At 38.8% G+C, this 17,804-nt stretch overlaps 1 protein-coding gene across 5 annotated transcripts in view; it reads right to left on the bottom strand.

Moving 5' to 3' along the window:
• DNAJB6 (DnaJ heat shock protein family (Hsp40) member B6) overlaps window positions 1-17,804 on the bottom strand; it is a 58,314-nt gene that overhangs the window by 26,905 nt on the left and 13,605 nt on the right. For 4 of the 5 annotated variants that reach the window (XM_074552400.1, XM_074552587.1, XM_074552530.1 and 1 more), the window contains exons 6-8: window positions 7,040-7,174; window positions 6,132-6,279; window positions 4,699-4,769 (exon numbers count right to left, since the gene is read on the bottom strand). In XM_074552400.1, the coding sequence (XP_074408501.1) occupies window positions 4,699-4,769; window positions 6,132-6,279; window positions 7,040-7,174 (354 nt within the window). Of the gene's footprint in view, window positions 1-3,975; window positions 4,770-6,131; window positions 6,280-7,039; window positions 7,175-17,804 lie in introns of those variants that run through there. The other variant, XM_074552659.1, reaches the window with a different exon arrangement.

The raw sequence follows: 17,804 nt of genomic DNA, 5'->3' as shown, positions 1-17,804 counted from the left end.
ACTGAGTCTGCCACAAACAGTATTCAGAGAAGTTTCAGTGAGTTTAAATCAGCACAGCTTGCAGAGGTTCATGGTTACGGCTCTGATGATCACAGGATTTTCATTCTTTCGTGATTTTTTTTAATCTGACAGCACCTCAAACATAAGGTTTACTATTTTGTTAATGTATGACCTATATAGCAGAGAATAAACCAACCATCTTCAGCTTTAACCTTTCAGGAGTGCACTTTACTCAACAACCAACTCTAGCCAAGATATATTTTTAAAAACCAAGTAGGAAATCCACTAGAATTACAAATTCAAAGGTACAGTTTGTAACACTAACAAAGCCAACATTCTCCATTCCAGCCCTAGTGCAATGTAAGGACCATTTCAGCATTTCAGGTGGAAGGTAAGAAGTTCTGTACCACAACGACCACTTTAAGACAAACAATAACAAGAAAATCCAAACTGTCTTTGTTGAGGTAAATCAAGTCTGTGGTCATAGCTGAATCGTAAAGTAAACAAGCCCTGAGGGAGCAGACAGTGCAAACAGGCTTTCTGGCAGATTACTGATGTCCATATTGCCACTAACCCATGAGAATACCATGACTTAAAAATAAGCCTTAATAACTAGAACATCCAAAAATCACAACCAAAGAGGCAAATTTTCAAAAAATACTAAGAAACACTTCCACAAAAAGGTTAACAAGTATTTTAAGTACTAGGCCCTTTTCAAAGGTTCTCTGACCACGAGAATCAAACAGCTGTAGCATTCACTATGCAGCACAACCATCTTCAGAAGCACTATCCTGTTACAACCACAGATTAAACTCAGGCAAAGGAGCTCACTGCTCAACCAGAACAGAAGCAGATTCAGGAACTCACATTTCCAAAAATAAAAACTAAAATCTAACTTTATCACTGGACTATCCCACAGATGGTCTGAAACACAGCACAGCTCAATACAAAAGATAAACCTCCAGTTACACCTAATGCCAAAACACTGAAGGAGTCAAGGAAACAGGATAACCAAACACAAACACTGAGAAGAGATACAAACCCTCTGGGCTTAAAGATGATGGGTTTTTAAATCTTTACAATCTTGTTTTCAGCATTCTAACTCAGCTCATCAATTATTCACAAGTTGATACAGGATCCACCTGACAAATGCTGCACACACTCTCTGCAGAGCAGCTCTGTCACCTGGAGCACCAACCAAGCCCTCTGATCCCCAGCAGAGAAGGTCTTGTGAGAACTGAGCCCTGCAGGAGTGCAGCCACTGAACAGTGTGAAGCATTCCAACACAAAATCCCAAACTCCTTCAGGAAAGCCAAGTGGAAGGGGCAGGTGCCATGCAATCTACAGAGAAATTGGGGTTAGTGTGCTGCTCTGGGATTACTGCCATGCACGAGGGACTGCAAAGAGGGTGCACAGGAGAAAGCATCACAAAGTTCTTGTATCCACCAATGAACTTTGAAGCAGAGCATGAAAGACTAAATGACTTAGCAGGTTCAAAAACTCCATCTTGGTTTTTCCAAACCACTGTTTTTCCAGGAAGTTTAATTTAAATGGGATGGTGTCTCTAAACATTCAAAATTAATCCCTCATGTATGAAAAGATGGCACTTTTAATCCAATAGTACCTGGTTTTGAAAGCTGCCTCATCCCACTGTATATTTGTACCTAGCATTTGCCATCAGGAACTTTTTCTGTTGTTAATTATTTTGTACTATTTTGGCCAAAATTGAAATGTAAGGAAATGTGCTGCCCTTGATGATCTATCACTTCTAATAAACAGGTCTTGTCATCTATGCAAATTATGGATTAGAAAGGAACAACAATAAATTTTTTTTCAAAGCAACCTAACAAGTGGGTTTTCAGGAGAAAACAACTAAATTCAGCAAAAAAATTCTGAATAAAACATGGAATGTGAGTTTATTTTGTGTTTTAAAAAAGGAGCTGAATGCAAGAAGTTGCATTAAAAAAAAGTCGGATGTGATGTTATTTCAAAAAACACTCAAAGAGACGGAGACTGTTTTAGGTTTAGGTCAAGTGAACAATGACAATTTTTTAAGCCTGGAACTGGAATTGCTGGTCCAATGATATATTTGGATGAAGACCACACATCCAGTTCAACTACCAGCCCATGGAAATGCTGGTGTGTGTGGGTATCTCACTCCTGCAGGAATCTACTGCCCAATTCTGCCTTCTGCTGCCTCATTCCCTGTGTTTTGCCACTTTCTACCAAGGAAATGCAGCACCGCCACTTTAATGCTGCATTCTGGCCAGCTCTGACAAGCAGCTTCAGGGATCTGAAGGCAGAACAGAGACTATCCAAAAAACTGGATCCTAAGCACATTTAGTGTTAAAAAATTCACTTCAGAACCCTGGTGTGACCTGTTGGTGTGTAACACTGTGAGAAGGATCACTCTTTCCTGGGTAAGAAGATAAACATGTGGGTACCCTGTGTTCCTAACCTGAGCAAGGCAACTGAAATGTTAAAGATGACTTGGAATAAAACTAGAAGGCAAAGTTTGGCACTTTAATATAAAATCTATGGGTATCCAGAGGAAGGCATTCAAACTCAACTCCAGATTGTCCTAATTTTATTTAACTTGGTTAATCAATTTTAAAGCACTTTTTACAATTTACATAATTTAAAGGAGCACACTGCATCCTATAAATATAAATTAACATTTTTAATAACTCAAGACATCACAACAAAGCCAAATTTTGAAATAAATGTCATGTTTAGTTATCTGGATCAAGAAGTAACATACATGGGGAGGGGGAAAAAACAGCATTAACAAGAAAACACTGTTTAGTTCTAAACTAAGTTTGTGCTTCTACATCAAAAACACAACACTGAAGTGACAGGAACTCTGCAAAGAACTTGAAAAGGTTTATAACTGCTTTAGTCCCAAAACCAAAGTATATATTTATTTTTTCTTCTACATGTTATTTTTTTTTTCAGTTCTATCAAATTAGCATTAATGGTAGAGGGACAAAAGTACAATATACTAACTTTACTGCAAATACAAATTCTGTTGTAGCAGTTTGTTCGCTTGGTTTGGCTTAAGTTGAAATGGTTTTCCTGCATGAAAAACAAGAGCATATCTTTTCAATGTATTTAATAATCAACACATTTGTTAGTACAAAGCAGATGGTGTTCAGCAAGAAGGCATTAGGTGATCATTTGAAAACACCATGCTTTTTTTTTTTTTTTTAAACCACTAAGCCACCCTGAAGGGTTTTGTGCAGGCCAGATGTTCAAAGCTGGTGCACAGATGAAAGCTGCACATCCATGATCTATGCATGGAACTATCCAGAACCTGGCAGGTGCTAACAGACACCATTAGTTACCTGCCTGCTTTCTCTGTGACACACCAAAACCAAGTCATCTTCCACTAAACTTTGAAAATCTGGTCTTAGCTACAAATGAACACTTTACTTCACTCCATTAATTTAACAAAGGGCATTAATCCATCTTTTGATTTTTGGTTGAGGACTAAAAATAAGAGTGAGATATCATAATCCTAACAATTTTGTCCAAATCTTCAAAGCAATTGTTTGTTCTCAAAACAGCAAAAAAAAAATCTCATAATTCTCAAGTCTTTTTGTAACTATTAAATGTTAAATAAATAAATTTATCAAATGTATATTTATATTTACTACAGATTATTTTTAAAGCAAATCTCAGAACAACTTTAGAAAACTTTTTAAAACAGAATTGCTTTCAGTCTAGACTTAAAAAAATTACATATTAGGGCAAAAGATGGAGTTAGAGAGTCAGCCTCTGAATGCTTCTTAAAATAGGTGCTTCAAATACAGGTTTAGAAATGAAATTAAAAATAATGTTTTCAGTCACACTGAAGAAAACATCTGCAAAGAAAAAAGGCCCTCATCCTTAAGACTGAAGAAAAGATGGTAAAGGGGAAAAAAAAAAAAGCACCGTTTTCCCAAGTTGCCCAAATCACACACAGACACAGGAAGGTTACAAATGCCATTCATGAAAGAATGCACCACAAACATCAGCATTTATTCATTTTGAATTTTTTTAGCAAATGACAAAAGACTCAGCTCACTGGCTTCACTTTTGTTTACCTTTTGCTTACATTACACATTTAAACATTTGTCAAAACTTACTAAAGTCGTCTGCATTCATGCACAACTAGAAAACATCCTTAATTTATTTAAACCAGAAATGCATTACCAGAAATGTATTAACATTGTTCACTACTAAACATTAAAAAAAAAAAAAAAAAAAAGTTGAAATTATTAAAAAGGTTATCCTGGAACTGTTAACTTCACAGCAGACTTGAACTACTAATTGGCTCACATTTCAAATTGGAAAAAGCAAGATTCATGCTAGTGTTAGTGTACATCTCGCCCTAGCACTACTGAAGGATCATGGTTCACCTTGATCACAGATAAGAAAAGAAAAGTGCATACAGAAGTTTACAACAATTTAAAGGACAAAAAATGGTCCAATTGATGTGGTCCCAACAATTAACTCAAAAGTCTATGACAAATACGAGCTTCTGTGAGCTACTTATACTACTTAAGATTGAGTACGGATATACAGAAAGTTGAATTCGTTTGAAATCTTCAAAAAATGTTCCTGTCAATCCTCAAATGGTGGCTGTTAGAGCTTAAAATTTCTGTTAAATGCGTGCGTTGAATTACTTGTTATCCAAGCGTAGCAGCTGCTCCTTACCATTTATTGTTAGCGACCTTAACTGGCCATCTTCTTCAACTTCTACTCTCTCATGTCCATTCTCAACAATCCTGCAGGACAAAAACACCATGAGAGTTCTGAACACACACCAGACCTCGGGTTTAGATAACAAACTGTAAGGGAGCAGCACCTGCTTAATGCAACTGTACTTGGCAAGCTTTGGAATTCACCAGAGCTGGCACCAGCACCCAGCTCATTTCCCCACTGCTTAGTCAGGAAAATTGCCCTCTGCAAGCTGCAATCCTCCAGGATGTGGAGTTCACAGTTACAGCTGCCACCTCATACATTGTCATTGTCACAGCTGTGCTCACACTACACACTGTTATCTAGGCCTAAAGGCCTTGACAGATCAACTGCACAATCTTGACACTGCATTTAGTCCCTACCCATTTGTTAAATGTATGATAGTCTAGATCCAATCACAATTTTGTACACAAGAAAGTCTAAAATCCATTTTTAATTTGATCAGAGCAAGTAATTTGTAGACTTACTATACACCAACTTTATGACCAGCATGCATGTTACAAAATTCAAGTATCCCTGATTGAAAAGAGACATTATTAAAGAGCTTTTGAGTTTTCAGATTTTTCTGGCGTACACTCAGAAAAATATTATGACCACAGCAGCATGTAATCCAGAGGCTGTTTGTTATCAAGTGGTCAAGATGACAGGAGCTCTCCAGTAAAACAGTTCACAGAAGAACCTTGCACTTACAAGTATGGGACCCAAGTTAACAAACAAAACCAATTTATCCTCCTTCACTTTTCTGTAATTTTAGATTAAGTAATGAAATTACTTAATTGTTCAGTACTCCTATATTGATTATAATATTCCATGTAGGTTTTTCTAAAGTTAACTAAGACTTGGATTTCCCAAATGCAAGGATTTGCCCATCACAAGCACAACACTACGTACAGAACTTGAAAATTCACTTTCCAACAAACAGGCATATTTTTTCTCCAAAGCAGGCTTCAGTTTCTTATTTCATTTAACAGACAGAAAAAAATTACTAGAAAGACTTCACTCAAACACTGCCTAGGAAAGCACACTAAGCAGATGCTAGAGAAAATTCTTTCATAACATCTGCAAAACTAAAATTCTTCCCAGTTTCTAGTCAAGGACCATAATAAAAGGTGCAGCCCTACACAGGAGGTTCTGAAGCCTAAAAGAGCTCCAGCTACAGCATTAAGTAACTCAACAATGCCAAGCAGAGACAGAGAACCCAATGAAGTATTTCAAGATGTTTTTAAGCATTCAGAGAAATCCAATATGATGAACATAACAAAAGTAAAACATAAAGACATGTATCATTATATGTGTGTGTGCCAAGATACAATATATTTATATGCATGTAACTATAGGTATGTAAGTCTCTACATCTAGTTTCATATAAATATTTTTACATCACTTACCTCTTTGTAGTAATTTTTCTGCCATTAACTATTTTAGTTGAGGTTGATACTGATTTGAAGTTTCCCATTCCACTGCCACCAAATGACGTAGAGGAGAATGATGAAGTAAGGCCTCCATGTCCCAGGGAGCCAAACGACGAAGTAAAACCTATTGAAAAAAAAGGCATTTGAATAAAATGTAATTTTGCATCGCTGTGGGATCCAAATTTATCATCCACTCAGACTTCATCCTACTTTCAGCTGGTTTCATCACACAGCATCAGTGACTAGATTGCATTAGCACCAGCCTGAGAATAAAACCATGGCTCCAGCCCCATCCATTTCTCTCATATGGTCCCACAGTTCAGCTTCCAAATGCACAGCATTGTCCAAAAACCATTTGCCAATTCCTGCCCTGAAAAGGCATTCAACCTTTATCCACACTGCACTCAGGGGAAAGCCAGCAACCCTAATGAATGCGATCATCAGCTTTAGTGCAGATGCTGGGATGCCCCAAGCTGGCAGACAGAACAAGTCCTGGATCAGCAACACCCCAACCAATGCCCAGATTCCCAGCACTCTAAGCAGCACCATGGGGTTTAGGCACATTTTCAGGACCTGTAATTAAAGCCATCACACTCCTGAAAGCAAACAGAACAAAAGAATTCTAAAGCCATGAAGAAACTGTGGCACCAAAATAAAGAAAACAGAAAGTTCTACTTGTTAGAGATCTGTTCACTCTATATGAACTTCCAGGTAGCCCAAATACTCTAACAGTGGCTTAATTTTCATTTACACCTTACAGACACCATCTTAATTAAAAAAAAAAAAATTAGTCACAGAATTGCCTGAATGGAGAAGCCAGCTTGTTGTACTGCAATCCTTTGTGAGCCAAAATTGCATTCTTTCTTAAATGTTATGATATTTACCTGTGTCAAATGGAGAGAAAGCACTTCCAAAAGCAGGGAATCCACCAAAGGCAGAGAAAAATGATCCACCCCCACCTCTGCTTCTGTTTCCCCTTTGACCCCGCCTGCCACCGAAGAAGTCCTCAAAAGGGTCTTCTACAAAACAGAAGAAAACATTTAAGAGTCAATATTACTGAGTGATTCTGTATTTAATCATTAGGGATTATTTCTTTTTAAAAAAATTGTTAACAGGTAAGATTCTTCCTTTGAAACATTTGAGGCTACTGAACTAGGACTCCCCCAAAGGTAATTGCTATACTCCTCCTGGTCTAAATTCTGTTTGCTTCTGGACCTAAAAATAATTTTTATATATATAAAGTAGCTGACTTTCTTATTTTACCTGTTTTAACATTAACAACTAGTAATCCTAATGGAAAATATTGCATTCAGGTACCTGAACTTTCTAGCTTATTTGTATTCATGATTTATTGTGGATCACCATGATCTGAAAAGTAACTTCCAGGTAGGTTGTATTAATTATTGAAATCTAAAAACAGCAGCCAGGGATTGATGACTCATAACCCTAAAGTGTTCCAAGTGTTTAATTTAGCACTTGCCACATTGGATACTCCAAACACGTATTTGCTGCACATTTAGCAGCAAAGCATGGAGGTTTACACACAGTGTCCCAAGGAGGCATTCAGTCTGTACCAAGCAGGAGGGAGAGGGCAAAAAAAGAGAAAGGGGGTCATGGATAAAATGTTATTTGAAATTCTAGTTCCACTGTTATGTCATTGAGAACAGCTATTGTTCCATCCTCACCAGGAAGACAATAGTCTCTTTCCAAAAAGGAAAAAAAAGATGGGGGAGGTGTCAGGCCATGGGGTACAACACCAGCACCTACACAAGCACTCTTTATTTACTAGAATTATCAGAAAACTGCTTTTCTCTAATTCTCTTGAGACAAAGAACAACAGAAAAAAATTGCAATCATAAACCAGAAAGTCAACAAACATAATACTTGGATTAAAACCAGAAAAGTTTAGGAACTACTCTCTCTTCATCAATCACAACTCTCCCAGAATGAGAGTTATTGAGAACACCAATGATTTTACCAAGTTCTTCAGTATTGAAAGCTCAGAATAAACTTTTAATGAAAACTGCAGAACCTGGTGATAGCAGCAAAAGAGGTATAAAAGCAAGGAAAGATGTGTGACTGCCTGACTGTTCAGAACTACAGCTGACAAAGTGAAGGTCAGAAATGCAGTATTTGTTCCACTTCTGGTACTTCAAAAAAAATCCAAACTGATTTAAGATAAATCACCAAGTTAATACAATATGCATTATGCATCATTAAGTAATCAATATGATAATAAAACTATGTAAGTTACCATCTGGTTTTGTGCAATTACTTAAATACAAAACGTCACAATGTATTTCTGCTGAACAAGGGCAGCTGCTAAAAAAATACCCTACCCCCTCCCAGCCTCCATAGTTATTGAGTAAAACAACACAGGACCAAACTTTTATCTCACATACAGCGGCAAGCAAGTGGCAAGATTTTTTCTACCTCAGACAATTTTTGTTTTGTAGCCTCTTTTTTTCCATGTAAAGCAATTTTTCCTCAATATAAAGATGACCTATTAGTACCTTTATAGAAGTTAACCAACACTTAAGCGTGGAAATATGGGAATTATTATCATTTCCAAAACAAGCACTATGTCCATATTTAAAACCAGGCCAGTTTTGTCAGTCTAGCATATCAAGCAGCAAGTACAAGCAGAGCAGTTAATTGTTTTGTAGCCCAATTTATTCTCACAGGAATGACTCAGAGGTTAGTTATGAAGGTCATTCACTCACGTGCACAAATGATCTATATACTGTATTACTCCCACTGTTAAGCTTTCTATTTATAATCCAAATTTTCTCGTTACCTGGAGTTTGAATAAAAACAAAACAACCTATCATGTAAGCTCTGTGGTTTTAATCTCTCACAGTGTGAGAGAGATTCTGCAAGTGAATCTCTCCTCCCCAGCACAACAGCTGCAGAAACAAAGTTATTTAAGGGAAGATCATGGACTCTCCTAGAGATTCCTGATATCAGCCCAGCTTCTCAGTGGATTATTGCCACACCAAAGCCTAACCAAGACCTGGCCATGCCTTATCAGCCTGCCCAGCAAAGGAAGAGGTCAGCACTTGGGATCAGCACGTGTTCAGATGCCAGGTGATTGCTGTCAGCAGCCTGGGAACAATTCTCCAGAGCTCTTCCTGTCTTTCTCTCCAGTGAGACACAGCAAGCACTCCACTCAGAGCACTGCAGAATGCTCAGCAAGATGGATTATGCTGAGGCAGGAAAAGGGGCAGGACTTGTCAGAGAAACTGCTCCTTTCTGATTCTGACAGCCAAGTACAGCAGGCAGAAGAAAAAAACTACCAAGAACACAGAGCAGGCAGCAGGAGGCTGCTGCACTATCATTTGTTGTATCTACCACAAACACACATTAATATAGCAACCTCACAGCTAGGCAGACCCTGTTTATGCTTTTACTCCCTAAATCTGGATGATTAATGGCATCACTCAGCAAAATAGTAACATTTCAGCCCCCTAAGTCTATTTTAGCAGAACCTTTCCATCCCTGATAACCTCTTCACAAAAAAGGCCTTTTCCAAACAGTTCAAATGCAGGGTGTTGGGGTTTTTTAATGATTCCTCTTACTATAGACATTTTGGTACTTCCAGTTCATTTTTTACTGAATGTGAGCAGCGTATCAGATTAAGAAAACTAAGCAGCAAAAAGAAAAGAAAAAAATACAAAAATAGAAGTCAAGGCCTTTCTAAAAAGGTGAAAATACTATATAAATACAACTTCCAAGCTTCAGAAAATCAAAATGTTAAACCAGTGATACTTTAAGAGTATTACCAACCACTGTCTGGAGATAAATTCAGTATATTATAATCTAGGTATTACCAGAAGCTTATGGGAGGACAGAGTATTACATTCAATTTCCATAAAAATGTTGGAGTATACTTCTAATGCAGAATTTGTGGTGCAGTAAGAACAGCAAAAATCAAGAGAGAACAAAAGGTGAGAAACTTCAAGAAAGTAAATGAGAAAGACTTCTTATCTATCAACAACAGCAGATGGCATGAAACTTTTTGGAAAAAGTCAAATGCTTAAGCAAAGAACTCATGGTAGCCCATTACCAGGACACCAGGCAAAATGAAGGACTTCAGGACTCTTGCCATTACTGAAGTTACAGAAGCCAAAAAATAATGTGGAGATTGGAACACAAAACCCCCAGCAACACAGACTGTACACTAACAAACCTGTCTGAAAATAACTGCACTGGAAGTAAAGTTTTCAGGAAAATTTAATTTCTTTAGTAAAATCACTGCCAATTCAAATGGAACAACTGTCTTGATCCTCTGGGTAAAACATTAAACCTGCTCCCTGAAAACCACGGAATATTACCTTGCTTTTCTGCAGTCACAAGAAAAGCATTTAACCTCTAAACAGGTCAAACAACAACAACTACTGTAATAAATATCACACTGCAGCTCAAAATAAGGCAGGTGGTGATCTCCCCACTCTGAGAGGTCCCCAGCTGTAACACAGAAACAGGATTTTTTTCCCTTTCAATTCATGGCAGAATACTACTTAAAAGATGTGATTGTTTTCCCTTCCTGCCTTGTGATCATAGAACCAAATAAGTTGCACTAATTCACTGATCCAAAAGAAAACACTGAGTTGTTACTTTCTGTTGCACCCATGAGCTAATCTCTTTCAGCACTGGAAGGACTCATGTATCGGGAAAAAAATGGGCAGGAAAGCACCACACAACAGGGGAGGGGGAAAGGAGTCAAACTCCACAATTTGAAGCAGTCCACAATGCAGCTAAAATTCAAAATTCATTATATCAACCTAAGGCATTAGCTGCAATTACAATACATGACAAACTGCAAGTGTCACATTTCCTATGACAGTCACTTCTACCACTTTTCTGTATCCTGGCTGCTGCTTGGGGAACTGGACCAGGAATTGAAATGCTGAAAAGAGCATCTCCAGATGAAAGTGAGTTCAGCCACATCAACTCTTTGCTAGGGCTCACAGTGTGGCTGTAAAAGCAACTGTGCTGGTTATGAGACAGGCAGCAGCACAAGTGCCCAAGGGTCACAGGCAGCACAGGAGGATTCTTTCAGCCACAGAACGATGGCACATTCCCCTGCAATGCCATCATTCACCTCCAAAAATCAAAGGTGTTGAGATAAATGGTGAGCTGTCAGCAAATGCTCTCCCATGCATGTACTGTCACAGTCAGAGATGTTGATAATCCTCTCAGGACAGTGTGCAAAGGGAATTACCCTGTCCAAGCAGGGCCACTGCTCTGGCCCCACTCCCTGCAGCACCTCCCCAGCCAGTGAACCTTCTCTGCTTTATTCTCCTCCACCAGAGCCTCCCCACTGCTCTGCCAAAACACAGCCCCTGATGCAGATGCAGGAGGGTGGCACTGGCACAACACAGGATAATGGAACAGGATGAAGGATGCTGTGCAGCCCCTGTGGAAGGGCACAGCCAAACCCACTGGCATTGAGCATGGCTGCAGTGTTGCAGTAAGCAAAGGCTGCCTGACCCATCCTTTCCTTGTATCAAAAGCATCCTGTAATGGCTTTATACATCCTGCCAGAAGAGAGTCTCAAATGCAGGTCTGAATGTGTTTACAGACACAATACCCAGAATACAACAGAATTCCTGGAGCAGGTGTTTTCTACTTTGTATCCTATCTGAAAAAAAGTTTCAAATACGCAAATTTGTAGTAAACACACATAGAACCTCATGCTGCAGCTCTGGAGAGCACTCAGGCAGTAAAAAACTACTATGAGAACTGGAGGGGCCACCTGTAAGCACTTCTGCATGGAAATATTTTCTTCCTTACAAAGTAAGCACACTGTTGATACCCCTTACTAAGGAGAGAACCAAGATGTTGTTCCAAGCAAGGCTGCTTCATGTGCCTATGTTTCAGCATGGTCTTTGTAAATTGGTCTTGGGTCTTTTCATAAATTAGATGTGAAACAGATGTTTGTCCCACTCATATAATAAATTACAGAAGAAGCATTTCGAAGTCCTAGTGATTTATAGCAGAGATCTTGGGATTCATTGGTTTTTAGAAAAGGAGACCTAAACATCACCTCTGAATGCCATCTATATGGTAACTACAGAGATGCTGGAGTACACTAATCAGCATTTCATACTTATCAAATGAATGCTCAAATGTTCAGGCACACCTTAAAAATGGAGGCAACTTCCATTACCTTCCATTCCTTATGACCTGCTCTCCTTAAGATATTCAGCATTTGTGCTCTGACCAATTTAACCAGCTACCAGTCCAAGAAAAGCAAATCAAAACATTTCCTTGGGGACTAACAACCTGTACTGGACTGGGATTCCCAAGACAAACTTTGCTAGTATGCTATCAAACAGCTTCTCAATCTATCTAATGAGACATCAGACAAAGATTAAAGTTTTAAGATACACATAAAAATTTGAAGTAAGGCCTCCTCCTTTCAGCAGGGCTAATTATGTATTAGTTTGGCCATGGAGCCACAGCACTCCCTACTCCTGTCTGATAATGCTGTCTGGGTGAGACAATTCCTGTGTTTCAAAAGCCCTCTTTGAATCTATCAAGTTATTTCTGAAAAATTCATAGTGAGATTTGGACCATTCAGTGGATAATTATGATCTAGACTGGTGGTTATGAAATAAAACTGCACATTCATACCAAAGCAATGAATGCACATGCAAATCTGTGAGCACTTCAGAAATTGCACCAAAAGCAGCAAATTTACATCAACAAAAAAATTAATTACTAAAAAGACACTGCTGTTCAAGATAGCTTTAAATGAAAGCCACCTCCATTTTCAGTTTTAATAATCCATTTTACTAACAAATACATTTTGCATTAGAACATTTAAACAATCAATTATCAGAAATGAGACAGCATGTGAATTAAAACCATGATCTGATTCTTATGTGAATATTTTGCCACAGCAGGACAACTTTCTGTCCTTGAGACAAGTAGTTTGATGAAGCTGTCCCATTCAGGAAAAGCATCCTGAAACCCCTATCATGCAGAGTTTGCAATGATTACTGCACATAAAATTTCCTCTCTCTTGTCAGGTTAAGACTCTTTTGCCTGCATACTAAAAGTAACTTGCTGTACTTTTCCAGAACAGTTCTGCTTCTCTTTATGTAATCAATATTACAGCAGTCAATCTGAAGTAATTCTGACCTTTGATGGAACCAAGGTATATACCAGAAAACCAGCTAGCTGACATTCTCTGTGACAAATATTTGTATCTAACTAGTTGTATGAAGCTTTTAAGTCTCATTTTACCTTTCATTTCCAAGAGTAATTTTAAAATATCACATAAACCAGGTAACCAGAACTCTCAAGGGAAAACTCCACAGAATCCCTATGGGCATATAATGCATTAAAGTACATTGTGAATTCTACTTCACAATCTAAAAAAGAATTAGATTTTATTACCATCTCCAAATGTATGTTTAGAAACCACAGCTGAACTGTCAAGACTACAGTGATGTTTAAAGAGATCCCACAAACAGCCTTCTCTTGGGACATCAAAGTCCAGAGGGGACATCCCCCAGGACCAATTTATCATGTCACATTAGTAACACATTCTGCCAGGGAGAGAAGGCTGGCTCCTTGTGGGATTCATTTAACTACACACCCAGGCACTGGAAGCAGTTTGAAATGCCCAAACCATCCTGTCAAGTTTGTAGACACTGCTGCTGGAGGATATTGCTCTGCTGTAGGCCCTGAGTTGTTTTTCCTAGCCCATACACAGATTACTCAGGCATCATTGATGCATCTGGAGTCAGCTGAGATGGTTTAGGATGTGTATGCAGCTTCTGGTCTAGAAAAAAAAAAGAATTAACTCCTTAAGGAGTTTCTGTTGGGTAATGTTCTGATGCTGTTATACCAACTCCATCTTCCACAGTAACTCCTCACTGATAACACCTTCCAACACAGAACTCACTCTCAAAGTGAGAATCTGAAAAGCCTCTAAACCAAAACCAAATCAATTCTTTAACAGCCCAGAAACACAGCCCAGCCTACACCAAAGCACATCAATTTCAGTTTCTCAGCCTGAAGCAGCAGTCACTCATCAATACACTTCCATTACCAGTGGTAACACTGGGATCCTTCCCTCCTGTGAACTGTTAAACTATAGAAGAAAAAAGGTCCTTGAAAATTTACAAGTAAAATACAAATAAAACACAACAAGGAACACAAACCAAATCAAGGCAAGCATCACATATAAATGGAGTAGGATATAGCTATAAATAAAGTGAGATATAGCCATACTCCATAAATGAAGTAGGATAGAGCTGAAATATAAAAGTTTAAGAATACTGACAGGAAAAACCAAGCCTCCATTAAGAGTAAACATAGAGGCAGAGGTGTATGGCACAGACTGAACACCAGATCACTGCCATACCAAGGCAGTACTTGGCAATGCAAAGTGCAGTGTGCACAGGAAGCACCAACTTTTCTTCCTGTCACAAGGATCAGCATCCATCCATATGTCAGAGGCTAAAAACTATCCCTAGGACAGCTCACCAGGAATACACACTCTGCTGCAACCATGTGCCACAAAAAGCAAGCCCACAAATCTCAGACTAAGAGCTCAGCATCTGTCATAGCACCAGATGAAGTTTTAAAAAGTACCTGCCTTCATGCACCCCCAGATTTACAAAGAATTTGCATGGGAAAAAACAATGAAAATAATCTGTGACTGTCTCCAGTGCAACACACAGCACATAACATTAGCTCTGCTCCATTTGAAGTGTTCAGAGCTGTCTCCAACAGCATTACAGATTTTCATTTGAAAAGTCTGAAGGGAGACATAATTTAAAAATCTACATTCTCCTCTTTCCTACAGATGAATAAAGATGTCTCTGTTTATAAAGAAAACTTTCTGTAACTGCAAGAGCAGTGCAGTATAGTTCAGTAGAGTTTAACAGACTCAATTCATAGCACCATTTCAGAAATTCTTCACATCCATAAATTTACAGGAATTATGCATATGAATGCTGCTCTTTACATACTCAATGACAATCAGGATATAGAGAGTCCCACCTGCATTCTGTGGGCTTCACTACATGCCACTTCAAACTGCATAAAAAGTACAAATGTTTTAAAGTATTTATTCAATTTTATCTTTGATTCCACCAGTACACATTTTTAGAAAACATGACCTCAGTACTTATTTAGTGGCTTAGAATATCAATTATAACCTGAGTAGCTCCTCAAGAAGTTACTAATTCCACAGAAAACTCATCAACAAGTTGATAACTCCTCATTTTAAGAAGATAAATTCTGTTTTTATTCAGGACAGAACTGTTCCATTAGTGTCTCAACACAGCAGAACCTATAAGGGCTGCAGTTCACCAATACAAATATTCCTGCTATACATGCAATTCTACTGCTTGCTTTTGGAATTACAAAATGCACTACATTCAGATGAAAGCACACATATTTTTATGCTGTACTATCTTGAAATATTCATATATGTGCAAAGACCAATTCAAGTACTTTTTACAGAAATTTGTGAAAAAAAAATGTTTGGAGTCACAATTACCCATGTTAGAGAACGTCTTAAAGAAAAAAAAAGCACTGACTTTGAAATCTTCCAACTAGAAACATTTCAAGAGCTTATGCTCAAAATCCAAAGCTTAACTGAGGCTTTTAGGCCTCTGGTCACTGACACTGCAACTATCCACATAAAGCAGAGAGGCAGCTTAGGAACAATTAGTTTCCATTAACTGGAGTGCACACAACACTGCTGCCACTGCCAGAACCCTGGCAAGAGGCAGAGCCTGTGCTCAGTGCTCTTCTCTTCCAGCTGACAGTGATCAATACATGAAGTAGATAACCTGCTTCTGAATAAATAAATAAATAAATTGTGTGGTAAGCAGGGGAGAATGTCTCTCTAGGTCATTAATGCAGAGGTAAGTTGCTAAGCCCACTGGTGCCCAATGGAATATGGGGCAACAGAACATGCAGTTACCTCAAACAGATGCTGGAAGGTAAAATACTTCTGACTAACAGGAATTAAAATCTCAGCCTCTACAGGAGGGGCTATTGCAGCTGCAACACCCCATGGAACACTGGCAGCAGTGGTCCCTCCATTGGATAAGCTGGAGAGCTCTGTGCACTGTGCTCTACAGCCCTCCTTCCAAGGAACCCAAACAGCAGGGCCTCAGCTTTCTTTAAGCCTCTCATTTATTTAAGAGCAGAACTAAACTTCAAGGCTTTAAGGTTAATCATGAATACTGACATTTTCAGAGACAGCAAGTGAAGAGTCTTTTGCCAGTGCTGATGTAGTAAATCTAATCAAAATCAAACAGAGCCTATGTCAGTCTCCCACTAGCAGCATCTCACCTGTGCAATTTACTATAAAGATACTTGATTGAGAACCAACTGTTTTGTTTAATAGATCTTCAATCAAAAAATAAACAAAAGAACTGAACACTCTCTCCCAGCTCCTCCACAGTAGCTTCCTACTCAACATCTTGCTCAGATTTTTCCAGGTTTTCTACCACACAATCACAGAATAACTGAGTTTGACAAGGACTTCCAGAGCTCATCCAGTCCAACCCCCTGCTCAAACAGGATCAAGTGCAGGGGGATTTCCAGGACTACTCCATAGCCTTCTGGCTATCTCCAAACATGGAGATTCCACAAGCTCTCTGGACAATCTGCTCCAACACTGCTGCCCTCACAGTAAGTTGTGCTACCTTAAGTTCAGGCAGAGACTCCTGTGTTCCCATTTGCGGTCATTGCCTCTGACCTCTCCACTCCCTTCCCAATGCACTGATGAGACTCTTACCCCGAGCTTTCTCTATAGTGAACAATTCCAGCAATTCCCCAACTTGCTTTTCATGTGAGAGAAACTCCTTTAATAATCTTGGTGGCCTTTCACTGGACTCTATCCAGTAGCTCTGTTTCTCTTACTGTGGAGCCCAGAAGTGGACCCAGTACTCCAGATGAGTCCTAACCAGCTGAGATCACTCACCTAAATTGAAATCCTTGTCTAGTACTTGCTAAAATTCTCTTTCTGCTGCAGACAGTGAAGAAGTTGCATTTACCCAGCTCAGAGCCCATTCCACTCATCAGTATTTTGCTAGAAGCTTCCTCCAATCTTCCCTTTCCTACTTTCAGCTGATTTCACACTGGATCCAACTGCCCAATTCAGCTGCCTGTCTTCTACCAGATCCTCCTCTAGCTGCTCATCTAATTCATCAACTACCATTCTACTGCATTCAACCTCAAGCCCTTCAACCCCCTTTCTAATCCTTCATTAGTCATCTAACAGCTGATGATCCTGAAATAGCAAACCAAAGAAAGATATAATTAAAATCTGAACTGCACTACCCCCTTAATGCTGCCAAAGAAAATAAATTACTTTTAAAAATATTAAACCATTTACAAACATTATTACAGAGCTAAATCAATATCTACATACTGAACAGGAAGAAAGCCTGGTTTTTCAAGTACACTTCTTGCAGTTTTCAGTATGGAACTTTCTCACAGTAAATACTGAACACAGGATCAGTTCTGCTTTATAGGTCAGCATTTTGCTGAGCTGAACATACACAGAGAGATTGCATAAGAATCCCAGCACCTCTGAAAAGACCTTCACTAGGGCAAGCAAGAAGACCTTCAGCATGAGGGCAAAAAGATTCCTCTGACAACTTTTATCAC

This window comes from Zonotrichia albicollis, chromosome 1, assembly GCF_047830755.1.
Source record: "Zonotrichia albicollis isolate bZonAlb1 chromosome 1, bZonAlb1.hap1, whole genome shotgun sequence".
Lineage (NCBI taxonomy): Eukaryota > Metazoa > Chordata > Aves > Passeriformes > Passerellidae > Zonotrichia > Zonotrichia albicollis.
The sequence above is the reverse complement of the archived record's forward strand: the minus strand, read 5'-3'. Positions and strand labels throughout refer to the sequence as shown.